The sequence below is a fragment of the Oncorhynchus nerka genome, linkage group LG11 (genome assembly GCF_034236695.1).
Source record: "Oncorhynchus nerka isolate Pitt River linkage group LG11, Oner_Uvic_2.0, whole genome shotgun sequence".
Taxonomy (NCBI): Eukaryota; Metazoa; Chordata; class Actinopteri; order Salmoniformes; family Salmonidae; genus Oncorhynchus; species Oncorhynchus nerka.
In genome coordinates this window covers 47,344,024-47,359,646 of record NC_088406.1, presented here as the reverse complement: position 1 = coordinate 47,359,646, position 15,623 = coordinate 47,344,024, and the positions used below count along the sequence as shown (strand labels likewise).

The following is a 15,623-nucleotide window of genomic DNA, read 5'->3' as shown; positions in this document are numbered from 1 at the left end:
GGATGGGGAGCCGCTGTTGGAGCCGCTGTAGGAGTCACTGTTAGAGTAGGATCCCCCTCGGGGACTCATCAGCCCAGATTCCTGCTCCGCACCCACCGCTCTGCGCCTTCCGCTCTCTACCCATGACCTTCTCCCATTCCTGACTGGGCTGGGTGGTCGGTCAGCCAGGCTGAGGAAGGGCAGGCTGCTACCCTTGGTCCTCCGCAGGTTCTGAGAAGGGGTTGGAGAGCATGAGGAGAAACCAGATGGGGGAGGGGAGGTGGTGCTGTAGCTTCTCTGAATGGAGGGGGAGGGGGATAAGCCACTTCTCCATGTGGGTGAGACTATGGAGGAGGAAGGGAATGCCAATTTGGCATGCCGCGGCTGAGGAGCGGCGACTCCCCACACATTGGCAGGAACCCCGATGGGCGGAGGGGAGGTAATACGAGGGGAGGTGATGCCTGAGGAGCAGGCTGAGGAGGTCCTGGGGAGCTCCAGGGAGAGGCCCAGGTGGTTGAAGGGGCTAGCCCCTCCTGCCCGGGTGCTTCTAGGGTTGGGGGGCTTGTTCATCAGAGGGCCTGTATGATTCTGGACAGGGGGTGGGGAGCAGATCCTGCTGAATGGAGATGGGGAGGAGAGGGGGACTGCACTCGTGAGCTGGGCTCCGAGGCAGAGAAGGGCCTTGCCACTCTGTTGGAAGTGTGAGCAGAACCACTCCAGTGAGAATCATGGGGATGGGGTATACTATTGGTACTCGCTAACGGTGGTTTCCGGTGATTCACGGCCAATCCTCCGTTAGTGGTGTTGTTGTTGTTGTTGCTATTTCCATTCAAACCAATATGACGTGGCTGGGCTAGGGCAACAGGCCTGGGCCGGGGGGAGGCAGAGGAAGAGGCGGTGTGATGCAGGCTGACTGGGGGGCTGGGGGACTGAGTGCTGGCTGCGGTATGGTGGGGGGACAGGGCTGGGGATGGGGATGCGCATGGGCTGGAGCGAAGTGAAGTAGACCAGAGTGGGGAAGGGGACTCAGAGGGGGCCACTAGGGCCAGAGGTGAGTTTGGGGGAGGGAGACCTCATCCTGAGTGGGGATGCAGTGGGAGCGGGAGCCAGAGGGGCTGGACTACCTGGGGAAGGGGTGGCCTGGTCCCGGAGGCGAGCGTTGTTCTTGGCCAGACTCTGGCTGATGGACTGGCTGATGCAGAAGGCGGCCAGGGACTTGGTCAAGGCAGAAGGGCTGGGAGAGGAGCAGGGGAGTCCCCTGATTGGAGAGGGAGAGCGATGGTGGAGACTGGGGCTGAAGGCGGAGGGGGGCATGGCATCCATGGGATGGCCGATACCTGGAGGCAGGGTGGCTGATCTCTCCAGTGAAGACTGGGAGGAAGGCTGTCTGATGGGGGACAACCCAGAGGCATGGATGGATGGGGCTGAAGGATCCTGGCCTGGCTCTCTGGACTTCAGTGGAGCAGGTGGTAGTCTATAACCAAAGGAAAGAGAAGAGGAAATGAATGGACGATTAATCAGTCCCTCCAGGATTCTGAGCATTTTTGATCAAAATCAACAATTTCACACATAATATGCGAGGGCTTGCAAATTTGACCAATCACTGCACTATCTCCACATAAAACAGCCAAATCATTGCAATATTATCACATAAAACTGACACATCAGCACAGTACAAAAAGAGGGCTCTGAATTTCAACCAATCACTGCATAATATGGTTCAATCAAGCCACACGTCAAAACAAAAATCCTCATCAATGAAATTGAATTCGACTAAATCATCAAATTTGACTAAATCACTGCATATTGCCATGCAAAATATCACATAAAATCCCTGCGAAATCCTGGAGGGACTGATTAATGCCACAACACTGGCTTGAGGAGAAGCAGGATTGAGAAGAGAGGACTGCAGGCAGCGATGGCTCAGTCCTGTGAATATAAACTACTTTGACAGTCCGTGTGTACTTTTATTTATACAATTCAGCTCTTAGCAGTGATGTACACAAAATAAAACTTAACAATTTCTATATTTATTATTATAAAGCAAAACAGGAACTGTGGATAAGTTTACCACTTGATATAACCTCTAAAGCTGTGGACATTCAGGGGCCTTTTCACATCCTTTGCATCGACAGTGCCTTCAGAAAGTATTCACACCCCTTGAATTTTTTCATATTATGTAGTGTTACAGCATGAATTTAAAATGGATTCAATTTAGATTTTGTGACACTGGCCTACACACAATACCCCATAATGTCAAAGTAGAATGATGCTTTTAGAAATGTTTACAAATGAATACATTTTTTTAAAAGCTGAAATGTCTTGAGTTAATAAGTATTCATCCTCTTTGTTATGGCAAGCCTGAATAAGTTCAGAAGTAAACATGTCACATAATAAGTTGCATGGACTCTGTGTACAATAATAGTGTTTAACATGACTACCTCATATCTGTACCCCACACATTAAATTATCTGTAAGGTCTCTCAGTCTCTCAGTGAATTTCAAATACAGATTCAACCAGAAAGACCAGGGAGGTTCTCCAATGCCTCACAAAGTATGGCACCCATTGGTAGATGGATTTTTTTTTAAAGCAGACATTGAATATGCCTTTGAGCATGGTGAAGTTAATTACACTTTGAATGGTGTATCAATACACCTCAGTCACTACAAAGATACAGGTGTAGTTCCTAACTCAGTTGCCGGAGAGGAATGAAACCGCTCTGGGATTTCACCATGAGGCCAATGGGTATTTTAAAACAGTTACAGAGTTTATTGGCTGTGATAGAAGAAAACTGAGGATGGATCAACAACATTGTAGTTACTCCACAATTACTAACCTAAATGACAGAGTGAAAAGAAGGAAGTGTGTACAGAATAAAAAATATTCCAAAACATGCATCCTGTTTACAATTTTGAAAAAAAATGGCTTAAAAATCAATGGCAATACTTGAAAATGGCTGTCTAGCCATGATCAACAACCAACTCGACAGAGTCTGAAGAAAAAAAATTATAATAATTAGCAAATATTGTACAATCCAGGTGTGCAAAGCTCTTAGAGACTGACCCAGAAAGACTCACAGCTGTAATAGCTGCCAAAGATGATTATAACATGTATTGACTCAGGGGTGTGAATACTTACAGTATCAGTCAAAGGTTTGGACACACCTACTCATTCCAGGGTTTTTCTTTATTTGTACTATTTTCTACATTGTAGAATTATAGAAGACATCAAAACGATGTAATAACACATATGGAATCATGTAGTAACCCAAAAAAAGTGTTAAATAAATCTAAATATATTTTATATTTGAGATTCTCCACCCTTTGCCTTGATGACAGCTTTGCCCACTCTTGGCATTCTCTGAACCAGCTTCATGAAGCAGTCACCTGTAATGCATTTTAATTAACAGGTGTGCCTTGTTAAAAGTTCATTTGTGGAATTTCTTTCCTTCTTATTAATGCGTTTGAACCATTTAGAACTGAATTTTTTTTAAAGTGCAGTTGCAAAAACCATCAAGCGCCATGATGAAACTGGTTGTCATGAGGACCATCACAGGAAAGGAAGACCCAGAGTTACCTCTGCTGCAGAGGATAAGTTCATTACCAGCCTCAGAAATTGCTGCCCAAATAAATGCTTCACAGAGTTCAAGTAACAGACACATCTAAATATCAACTGTTCAGAGGATACTGTGTGAATCAGGCCTTCATTGTCAAATTGCTGCAAAGAAACCATTACTAAAGGAAACCACTACTAAAGGACACAAATAAGAAGAGACTTGCTTGGGCCAAGAAACACGAGCAATGGACATTAGACAGGTGAAAATCTGTCCTTTGGTCTGATGAGTCAAAATTTGAGATTTTTGGTTCCGCTGTGTCTTTGTGAGACGCAGAGTAGGTGAACGGATGATCTCCGCATGTGTGGTTCCCACCGTGAAGCATGGAGGAGGTGTGATGGTGTGGGGGTGCTTTGCTTGTGACACTGTCAGTGATTTATTTAGAATTCAAGGCACACTTAACCAACATGGCTACCACAGCATTCTGCAGCGATACGCCATCCCACCTGGTTTGTGCTTAGTGGGACTATCAGGACAATGACCCAACACACCTCTAGGCTGTGTAAGGGCTATTGGACCAAGAAGGAGAGTGATGGAGTGCTGCATCGGATGACCTGGCCTCCACAATCACCTGACCTCAACCCAATTGAGATGGTTTGGGATGAGTTGGACCGCAGAGTAAAGGAAAAGCAGCCGACAAGTGCTCAGCATATGTGGGAACTCCTTTAAGACTGTTGGTTGAGAGAATGCCAAGAGTGTGCAAAGCTGTCATCAAGGCAAAGATTGGCTACTTTAAAGAATCTAACATTTTAAATATATTTGGATTTGTTAAATACCTTTTTGGTAACTACATGATTCCATATGTGTCGTTTCATAGTTTTGATGTCTTCATTATTCTACAATGTAGAAAATATAAAAATATAATGCATATAGCATTTCACTGAAATGTTTCCTTTCCATCTACTCTGCGAATAACAATGTACTGTCTTATCTTATTCATGGAATTTCTTTAAGAACTCTTAGTCAAGAAACAGGAAAAAGTCTCTGCACTCTTCCAGTCAGATGTAAATGTATTTAATGTATCTCCAGTTTTGCTTTTTTCCTCCAGCACCTTCACAAATCGGTTTTGGGTGTGTGGTAGATTCTGCTTATTATCTACAAGAACTCTTCGTGGAAGAATTAAGCAATAGACCGGTGAAATTGTGTTACTACTGTACTATTAGGCTATTAAATACTGTACCTTTGGCTGGGGAGTGTGGCGTTGTTTGATCCGTTCCAATTGATAGGAAGGCTCCTTCTACCCATGCTAGTGGGCAGGTGCAGGTTGGGTGGTCTTTGGCTGGTGAACTTAGGCAGACAGTCAGAGGACTGCACCCCTGGTAGAGGTATAGGCACCGGGCTTTGGAGCGATGACCACGGATGGGGAACCATGCCCCCCTCTTTTTCTTTGGAATCCTCTGGGACTTGACTCTCCTTGACTCTCTGACCAGATGTATGTGTTGCTTGCATGGGTTCAGTCATAGGTGACTGAGTGGGATGCCGCACTAAGGGGGTTGACCCCTCAGTTAGTCCAGAGATGGACCTCTGTTGTGTGGGAGACGTGTCGGAGCTGTGAGGGGAAATCTTTGACGATGCAGGCGAAACATCCCGATCATCTAGAGTGGCATCTCGTGGTTTCTCTTTGGTGGATTCAGCTTTACTTTGATGACCAGGGGCCACCTGGGGTGAACTCCCTCTCTCAGCCCCACTGGCCACATAAGGCGACATTATCTTGGTGTTTAAATTGTCTTCGTCTGGCTTCACCAACTGGCTTGTCTCTGGTTCAGTTGGAGCCTGCTGTTGGATGGTCTTCATCAGTTCCTCTGCAGCGCCAACCCCTGGAGACCTGTCCTTGTTCCCACATGGGCCTGCTAAAGAGGTTGCTGTCCCCAGAGAAGGATCTTCCCTGATGGAGTACAGATGATGTCCTTTCTGCTCTGCCTGAGTCCTGCTGAGATTCACAGACATCTCTGGGGTCCCTGGATGACCATCAGCTGGAACCTCAATACTTACCCCTTGGATGGGGCCTTCCTGGACTGGGAAGCCCTTCTTGGAGTGAGGCCTCTGCATCTCAGCTTCTGAGATGACTTCCTCAGACTGGTTCTCCATAAGCGTCCCCTCCACAGCAGTCGTCACTACCTCCTCAGGCCCAACCTGAGGGTTTTTTGGTGGGGTGGTCAGAGGGGAGGAGGGTGGAGAGGTAATGGACGTGGATCCCAGGTTGGAAACACTGTCCCTGGGTCCGGCCAGGACGTAGCTATTCTCCTGCTGGCGGTAGGTGGGGGACAGCTGTTCACTGACAAGGACGTGGCCAAAGAGCTGGGGTTCTGAGGAGACTGAAGTAATCTCCTGGCAACCTGTAAATCCCACAAAAAACATCCCAAACACTGTCATTCACTGATACACAATATGGAGGCTTTACATGTCATGTTTTATTCGTAGTGTTTCCTAACTAACTTTATAAAGGCTTTACTTTCACTATCAAACATGGTAAATCACAGTTTATAAGTGTTATTCTATTATTAATAGTGTTCACTAACACAAATTCAGTGAAAATGAAACAATAAGACACCAACAAGTCTTCACATTTCATCACTACTACACTATTGAATCAAATCATAGCCGTTCCGAAAGGATGTTAAAGGTACTGACCAGTGGAATGGCTCTGAGCTCTCTTTACTGTAATCTTCTCCCCATGATGCTGCTGTGGCGGCTGGGCCTGAGGAGGGACACTGTGCCTGGTTGTGCCGGTCCACGGTGCACGACCCACACACACCCTCTTGTGGTGAAGAGGCACCTTCATGATGCTGGCCTTGGCGCTGTACATGCGAGCCAGCATTTGAACCTTACTGAGGATCCTCTCCGAGTTCTCCACCAGACATGGATCACCGGGGCTGGCCTCGAACAGGCCTATCCCTGCCACGTCTGCGACCGCTGCCCCCTCGTACAGGGTCTGGCTGGAGGACACCATCTTACAGTGGCGGGACCAGCGGCCCACCTTGATCTGGCTGGGTAGGCCCTCTAGGTTCCCAGTGAGGGAGCTCCTGTCTCTGATTCTTCCCAACCCAGCCTGGGACACTGGGGCGGTCTTACTGTCGTGGAGGCCTGTAAGTGGAGGGACAGTGGAGTCTTTCTGGGCCTCTTTAGGTTCTGAGTCCAGATCACTTGGACTTGGTCCGTGGCCGTTGATTACTTGCTGGTCTTCTGTGATCACTTTGGCTGCTTCATCACTGCCTGAGGGCTCTTTGTTTATGTCTGTTAACTCTGTACTAACAGCGGCTCCTACTTTCTCCTTCTCTTTCCACTCCATCAACTCTTTGTAGGGGAGGAGCTCGCTCCCTGGCTCAAACCTGCTACATTCCTCCACAGCAGGCTCACCCTGACCTGGTTCCTGGCTGTGATCTTCAAGGGAACCAGCAGCATAAGTGGAGGAACAGTCTGGACTGAGGGCTCCCTCTCCCTGGTCAGGCAGCTCTAACTCAGGCTCTGGTTCTGCCCCCCCATCGGAGCGCCCGCTCTCCGAGTCACACAAGCTGTCCTGGTGGCCAAAGACAGCAAAGCGGGACACAGAGTCTTTGACCAGGCCGGTGGGGATGATGAGGGAGAAGCTGTTTCTCCTTGGGGTGGGGATGCTGTCACCTTCTCCTGCATCTCCTGCCTCGGCCTCAGCTGCCTCGTAGTAGCTGCGGATCTTCTCGATGATCTGCCTGTCGGACTTGGTGAGCTGGGTCTCTTTCTTGGGCGCCAGAGGGCTCTGTACAGTGTCCTCTGGGACGGAGAGATGAGAGATTGGAGCTTCTGAGGGTTTGTCCTCATTGGGGAGGTCAAAGCAGAGTTCTTTCTCCCCCTCCCTTTTGTCAGGGAGGCTTACAGGAGAGAGAGGTGTCACGGTTTTGACCGTTTGCTCGTCCTCCACCTCTGATGCAGTTCTTTCCTCAACTGTCTCGGTTTCTTTGGCTGATGTGCTCTCCTCCTGAGGCATCTCTTCTTTGACATCAGATGGCAAAGGTGTTGACTCTCCACCTTCACAACCTCCCTCCTCTGAGGACTCACTGGATAGACGGGGTGGAAGAGTTTGGTCTTCCATTTTGGTTCTGCTCCCCTCCAGTTGTACTGTTATCTCCTCTGGACTATTGGGATGCGAGTCTTGCGACTTGTAAGTCTCCTCTGTAGGGGAAGGCTGCGGCTGGTCATTTCCTTGCTGAGCAACTGGACATGGAGGTGGCTCAGTTGTTTGGTCCTCCAGAGACTCATCCAGGGGTGAATCCTGTGGAAAGACAGAAACAAAAACAAAAGAGTCAATACGTACACGGCATATGTGTGCACGGTAGAGTAATGCAGCACTAACTCAGGAAGGAATTGATAGCTCATAAAACTACACACTAATGTCTAGTGACTAGACAAGTGGCACAGGTTGCTTCAAATCCATGGCAACTGTTTAACAATGTGTGAATTGTGAAAGACAATATAGCCCACCCATACTATGTCATGCTTGAGTTCGGCCATTCCCTCTCGCACGCGGCTCTGGTTAATGAACTGCATGATCTCCTCGGTGATGGAGAGGGTGGGCGGGAGGCTCACGGGGGATAGATCCTCATCTTCCAGGCCCAGGCAGGGGTCCGGACGCTCTGCCTCAGCTTCCACCTCCATCACAGAGGAGGCCAGGGTTTTGGTGCTGCCTGAGTATCCCAGGCTATCTGCCCCAGGACACAGCTCCCCCTCGCTGCCAGCCTATGGAGATGGACATGCGTATAAACACGGAGACGCATAATGTCAGGAAGGGAGGGTGTTACTCAGTCGCATTTCTAAAGCCAACGAGGCATTGCTCATAGTAATTCTTGCCAAGTAATTCTTTCCAATGAGATATCATTTGATGATTAATTTATGTGTACAACAGTTGTGTGGGTAGTTAAGTGTGGAACAAGTCTGAATCAAGCTTACCTTTGAAGAGACTGGATTCAATGAGAAGATAGGAATGGTTTGTGGGAAACAAACAAATGCGTGTTTACTTTCCATTAAAAACATACCAAATCTTTCAGCCCCGACTGACCGAGGCACTACCAGGAAACAAGATAACAAAAATCCTTTAAGAAGCATTCTCACCACTCTCACCATGAAATGCTGTTTCGAAGTCTTTAGTTGGAGCTGGAAAGAAACACCCATAAGCATCCAAGAATTAGTCATTTCCAATAATTACATTTATGCATTTACATTTCTTAGCTAACTGTACGTTTAGTCCAAGCAATAGGTGATAGGTGATTCCTCTCTGGGCCCTTGTTCATAAAGCGTCTCAGGATCAGGTGCTACTTGTCCATGTCATCCTGTTAATTATTCAGTACTGGGGTGGCAGGTAGCCTAGTGGTTAGAGCTTTGGGCCAGTAACTGAAAGGATGCTAGATTGAATCCCTGAGCTGACAAAGTAAAAATATGTCGTTCTGCCCTAGTAGGAGGCAGTTAACCCACTGTTCCCCGGTATAATTTGTTCATAACTGACTTAAATAAAGGTTCAATATAAAAAATAAAATAAAAATATGATCTAAAAGGCTAAACTGATACTTCAACAGCACTTCTGCTTTGAGACTCTTTATGAATGTGGACCCTGTTCTATAGACATGAAGTCTCACCAGACTGCCTCCTGAGTAGGAATGCTGATCTAGGATCTGTCCATATAATCTTATTCATTATGATCTAAAAGGCTAAACTGAGGCTAAATCAGCACTCCTACTCTAAGAAGTCTCACCAGACTGCCTCCTGCCGCGGCGGTAGGACAGGTTCCCCTCCAGAAGCAGGGGAAGGCTCTTCTTGGCCTTCTCTGGGGTGTAGATGAACTCTGGGGGCTCTGGACACACACACACACACACACACACACACACACACACACACACACACACACACACACACACACACACACACACACACACACACACACACACAGCATTCAGTTAACTTCGCAAACACAGACCAGACAGGCATATGGCAAAAGGCCTTTGTTATTTGCTAGATTTATGACAAAAAAGAAGCCATTACACTCATCCGACTTTGGGGTTTGAACGTGCTTAAAACCAGTAAAGATATCCAACAGAAAATAAAAGTGGTTCACACACAAATTAGGTACTAGGTGCAATACAGGTAAGAATGGCTTGTCCTGACCTGATTGGCGTCTTCCTCGATGGTATTCATTGCATCTTGGAGATGACTTTTTAAAATGATCCTGATCAAACTGAGGAGCTGTGAAATAGAAATGGCAAGTTACTGAGTTGTGCATGACCGTAAACTGTGCACGATTGGTGTCAAATTCAATTCAATTTACAGTGTAAATTGAAAGTGAAAAGTGTAGGTGTGTGAAAGTATGATGGTTTGAAATGAAACTCACATTGACAGAAGTTGTCACCGAGTACCTGCCTTGCCTGAAAAATACATGTATGGTATTTCAATGATTCAATGACTTGCGACAGTGTTTGCATGAACTTTAAATAGCCATGAGGCGGCAGCACAACCTAACAGAGGGAATGCAATATTCTCAGTTTCAGTATAGCCACAGCCTTCAGTGTTATATTTGGCTGAAAAGTATTGCCGTTTATATCGGCAGCATTGACCGTAATGTCTCACCTTCTGGGGTAGAGAGGCAAGATGGTTCTCCACTATCAGTCTCTTGAGGTAGTGCAGCCAAAGGCGTTTCTCCTCCTGGTTTTTGGTCTGTAACATGGGTAGGAGGGTAGTTTAGGTACACGGGTCTGACACAATACAATGTCCTGTCCTTTGGTTTACTCATACCTGGACAATGTGCTGCTGTTTGGGGATGGTCTGATCGGACACCTTAAAACACAGGGGATCCTTCATGGTTTCTACCAGAAGTAGATTACAGCACTGAATGGAGAGAAGGGTGGAGAGATGAGGGAAAGGAGAGAGTGAAATATGAGAGGAAAGGCAGTGGAGTGTAAATAAGGGTATCAGTCCACGATAAAGAATCAAGTGACAAAGGAAAACATTTCACTTTTTTGATTGGTGTAGGCGTCATCTCTAAAGATACATGCCCATAGCATTTACAGAAACAAAATAATCTGATCGATTCATTCCGCTGTCCGCACGTCACTCACAAATATATGGGTGCTGTAGATGAAAAGCTCCAGCCTCTTTTTAGCGATAAGCAGCATCTTGTCGAAGAGGAAGAATGCCCTCTCCTTCTTGACCCGTTGAACCCTGAAGGAGCCCTCCAACACCAGCTCCCCAAAGCCATTCAGGTCTGGACCTGTCCAGTTGGTCAACAAGCTCTCAATCTCCTGCCAGAGCCAAAAGAAAAGCAGTGTTTGTGTTGACCAAAGGTTGACCTCTAACCTTCAAAAACAGATGTAGTGGAGACTGACATGTCCAAAGACCTCCGTGACCTCTAACCTCTTTTGACTTTTAACCTCTGACCTCTACAGCCAGTTCAGAGTCATGGATAACACATACAGTAGTTTCCTCAGAACTGCTGTAGTGAGTGACTGGGCAGAGTGGTGGTCCATACCTGCAGCCTGACGGCGTGCTCCTGCTTCCTCTTCATGTCGTTGATGTACCAGGCCACAGCTGTCATGGTGATGATGGCATCCTCCACCACCTCGTAGCCAGGGTCACTTTTATCAAAGTGTTTGGCCAGCTCCTGCCACACGGGGGTGATAGTGAGGTTAGGCTTCTATTAGGGTTGGTATAACGAGAAAGGGGTAGCTGCAGCCCAATACGGCGACCAGAGAACGAACGAGTGGGTGTGTCGAAACCAGGCAACTAACGTACAGCGAGAGTTTGAACTTCTGTTCTGAAGTCAGAGGACGAGTCTGAGTTGTATTTCAGTGTTTAGTTTTTTTATTAAAAGTACTGATGATGGGTGTATTGTTGCTTGTATGCGATGTACATGTGTTCTTACCATGACCGTCACCCTAATATTGGCTACTAGGTATCTACTTCCCACAACGTTGCGGGACAGTAGTGCTTGGCAAGGAGAGAGCGAAGGACACTGTGTCCCAGTGTTGTTGCGGACTGTATGTACCAAAGTGACATCGAGGTGGTTTTCAATATTAGTTATTTCTTGTGTAGGCTGCTTTCCAACTTATAAAATCATGGGAGGGAAAATTGCTACGTTATCTACCGCCTGTGACACTGTGAGAAGACACCCGCCAGAGGGACGCAACTCTGGTCGGCAATCACCTCGATACAACATGGGTGCTCCGGTTGCCATGTTCGCTACCGCCGGCGACATTGGATACAGCTTCCCAGTGGGAAGCACCTCAGGTCGTCATACAACACCGGTGCGTTAAGCCAATGATGGGATCGATTCCAATAAGCCTAAATTCAAATATATATTTTATGGGTGTTTCTGGATGATGCACCATGCTGCCTTGTTGACAACATGACAGAGTGGCACAGATTATTGTTCTCATCACAAGGCAATGGGGCCATAGACCAGCTCAGGGACAGTAGTGCTTGGCTCAGGTTTATGGAACTCCCTCATTTGCACTGGTTTATCGACTTTGAAATGAGCTGATTCACTTTCCATAAACCCACTCCTTTCGACACACCCACTTGCCATATTGGGCTGCAGCTACCCATACTTGAGAATAACCACCACAGAGGTGGGCTTGGAGAGAGAAGCCTAGGTAGTTGATCAGTGTCCAAACACAGCTAGTTATAAATGCCATGAGTTGAGAGTCTGCGTGACTTGGGGGCTTTCGTTTAATGATAGGTTCCTTGTTTCATTTCACAGCATCTCGATGCTTTATTTACTCGCTAGCTGCACCGCTGGTCTGCTGAGTATCACACACTAATAAAGGCAAGGAGCGCAGAGTAAGAAACAGGGTGCTTTGGATTGAAGGGAAACTCAGTCTACAACGGGCCCTGTACCATTCCTCTAAAGGGTTTATACATATAGTCGTATTCTCTGAATAAGTTTGACATTGATAGTGTTAGATCAGTATCATCGTATTGTCTCTCTGACCCAGGCCATGACCTATACTGACCTGCAACAGGAGGTGGTACTTGAGGATCCTCTGCACTGGCTTCAGAAGGTAGGTCTCCAGGGGCAGGGAGTGGCACAGGATGGTCTGCCTCTCCTGGAAGAAGCCCACCAGGCTCTTGTTCTTCATGCAGTCCCTCAGAACAGCCACCGAGCTGGGGAAAGAGATCCAAGAGGAGAGGGGGTGGAGGTTGTTGGTGGAAGAGGGGGTTCACAGTAAGACTCATCAGTTGGCTCATTGCTATGCCAGACAGCACTTCATGGTGAAGCGTACAGTAATGTGTTCAGCATATGCCTCCGGTCCCCCCTTCAGAGGGGCCTCTTTTTTTTGTCTGAACGCAACTATTTACATATAGTAAAACATTCTGCCGTAGTCCCCTTGCTGTCCGACTGGGATGTCTTTCTCAGACAAAAGCTCTGATATCTGCTAACAGCACATCTCGGTATGAGCTATGAACTGGTCTTTTTAAGACCATCACTGGATGAATGCACATACTGCAGCTCACGTACATGGTCAGGGCACCATCCATGTCGCATAACACATATAATTCTGTTTCTATTCTCTGTGACAGACACACGAAAGGCTGTTTACACGGAGCATGTGGAACACCGCATCGTCATGGTGACGGGCAGCGATCCAGTCCTATTCAAACATCTGTCAGTCAATTTGTAGTGGCCCGTGGGATTCAAATTGATGGGCCGTGAAAGGTGCCGCCTCTAAAATGCTTGTGATGGGTTTGTGTTTTACACGCACAATACACTGTGAGTTCGCCTGTTTGACCAGTGACCGAATCTAACCGCGGTCATTAAAACAGTCACTATAGTCTTTCATTGGATGAACCTATTTTGATGGTTTCACTTGTCGTTCCCGACCACTGAGGAGTTCAAATAGATCTATTCAAGACGCTGAGTACGGTTACATGCGCACAATAATGTGATTATTGTAGATAGTCAGGTTATTCTAAGAGTTTGTTTAAAACGTTTGCATGCTTGCAAGTAGAATGATTTCCCTAATAATCCTGTTTACATGGACACACCTGAAATCAGGTTGCCTGATGGTGATTTTGATAAATGCAGAAAATCGGCAGTCACAACGAACGTTCTACCACAGTGACCATGTTATTTTTGCAAAGACTTTTTGATTCTGAGTTTGTACACGTGAATGTGAAAACTATTGAGAAGATGCATACTTCACTTAAGAGGGAGGCTTGCGCTTCCCGGTGCTGGCACATGTGCAGATCAAATACACAGCTGGAACGCCGATTAAGCTGTTTTTATGTCCTAATCATTTGAAAGATTGCTCAGAAAAACGGGTGTTTTAAGATAAACACAGCAAGGGGTTTACATGAGGTTTACATGAGTAATGTTACACTCAGCCTTCTGCCATAGTTTAATATCACATTTTCTGTGTGCATGTAAACGCACTTAATGACCATCCGAAATCATTTCCCTTTCACTCATGTCTCTCTAAAGGATGGTGATTACAACTGTACTCTTCCCCCCCCACCATCATATACATTTGTGTATTTATACCACTGTAACAGTTTCATTTGTGTATTTATACCACTGTAACAATTTTAAATGTGTATTTTGAACTTCACTTGTTCACTGTGTTTAACTCATTACATTCTCACATTCCCAGGTCCCTTCACAATAGCTATCATTCAAGGATCTAGGTCAAATGACAGTGCACACCAGTACAGGGGGGGGTGTGTGTGTGTGTGTGTGTGTGTGTGTGTGTGTGTGTGTGTGTGTGCGTGCGTGCGTGCGTGCGCGTGCGTGCGTGCGTGCGTGCGTGCGTGCGTGTGTGTGTGCGTGCGTGCGTGTGTGACTTACTTGGGGTAGTTCATACAGTAGAGGGTATATATGTCGAAGGCTTCGCTCTAAACAAGAGGGAGAGAAAATAAACAGATGGCAGAGAAGAGAGATGTGTGAGAAAGACCAGAGACACGGAGCTTTGGTCTCCATGTTCACTCTGCCACAAACCCCCCTATGGTTGTGTGACAGCTCTCCTCGCATGCGGATCATTCTCCAGGTCTCACTCAGAAATAAAACCCCATTCCCCGACTTGTGTAAACATGTATTCTCATCCAAGAAACATCTCATCTAAAACAGCTCATCTCAGAAAGTTAAAGAAAGCTAATTGCATTTTACATTTAAGTAGGCTTTGTAGTAGCGATTCCCTATGACTGCCACTGGCACAGGAGAGAGCTGTCAACATCCACAGCTTTACAAAACGTTACTCTTTTGGGGTGACGTTCACATGTATGGCGTCTATGAATATAAATAGCTCCGAAAACACACACATTCCTGTACAAAAGGTGCAGAGAGGCACTCTATAAGGTGTATATGTGATACGATAAGAACTGTATGCCCTCTCCTCTCACCTGTTCTAACCCTTCCTGGTCACCTGTTCTAACCCTTCCTGGTCACCTGTTCTAACCCTTCCTGGTCACCTGTACTAACCCTTCCTGGTCACCTGTTCTAACCCTTCCTGGTCACCTGTTCTAACCCTTCCTGGTCACCTGTTCTAACCCTTCCTGGTCACCTGTTCTAACCCTTCCTGGTCACCTGTGCTAACCCTTCCTGGTCACCTGTTCTAACCCTTCCTGGTCACCTGTTCTAACCCTTCCTGGTCACCTGTACTAACCCTTCCTGGTCACCTGTTCTAACCCTTCCTGGTCACCTGTTCTAACCCTTCCTGGTCACCTGTTCTAACCCTTCCTGGTCACCTATGCTAACCCTTCCTGGTCACCTGTTCTAACCCTTCCTGGTCACCTGTTCTAACCCTTCCTGGTCACCTGTACTAACCCTTCCTGGTCACCTGTTCTAACCCTTCCTGGTCACCTGTTCTAACCCTTCCTGGTCACCTGTTCTAACCCTTCCTGGTCACCTGTGCTAACCCTTCCTGGTCACCTGTGCTTAACCCTTCCTGGTCACCTGTTCTAACCCTTCCTGGTCACCTGTACTAACCCTTCCTGGTCACCTGTTCTAACCCTTCCTGGTCACCTGTTCTAACCCTTCCTGGTCACCTGTTCTAACCCTTCCTGGTCACCTGTGCTAAC

General features: G+C 47.0%; 2 protein-coding genes across 4 annotated transcripts in view; both read right to left on the bottom strand.

The window, feature by feature from the left end:
• Positions 1-1,005: 1,005 nt before the first annotated feature.
• Positions 1,006-8,579, bottom strand: LOC135573990 (uncharacterized). The gene is made up of 4 exons (XM_065024606.1): positions 8,049-8,579; positions 6,225-7,839; positions 4,774-5,929; positions 1,006-1,453 (listed from the first exon to the last, which is right to left on the bottom strand). Exons 1-4 carry the CDS (start codon positions 8,220-8,222, stop codon positions 1,006-1,008), a joined length of 3,393 nt encoding a protein of 1,130 aa, XP_064880678.1. The 5' UTR covers positions 8,223-8,579.
• A 26-nt stretch (positions 8,580-8,605) lies between these two features.
• The window catches only part of LOC115137013 (pleckstrin homology domain-containing family G member 3-like), a 54,517-nt gene continuing 47,499 nt past the window's right edge, over positions 8,606-15,623 (bottom strand). For all 3 annotated transcript variants that reach the window (XM_065024608.1, XM_065024610.1, XM_065024609.1), the window contains 10 exons: positions 14,395-14,441; positions 12,563-12,713; positions 11,080-11,211; positions 10,670-10,852; positions 10,347-10,439; positions 10,182-10,268; positions 9,946-9,979; positions 9,723-9,800; positions 9,313-9,411; positions 8,606-8,717 (listed from right to left, as the gene is read on the bottom strand). In XM_065024608.1, the coding sequence (XP_064880680.1) occupies positions 8,659-8,717; positions 9,313-9,411; positions 9,723-9,800; positions 9,946-9,979; positions 10,182-10,268; positions 10,347-10,439; positions 10,670-10,852; positions 11,080-11,211; positions 12,563-12,713; positions 14,395-14,441 (963 nt within the window). In that variant the 3' untranslated portion in view covers positions 8,606-8,658. The remainder of the gene's footprint in view (positions 8,718-9,312; positions 9,412-9,722; positions 9,801-9,945; positions 9,980-10,181; positions 10,269-10,346; positions 10,440-10,669; positions 10,853-11,079; positions 11,212-12,562; positions 12,714-14,394; positions 14,442-15,623) is intronic.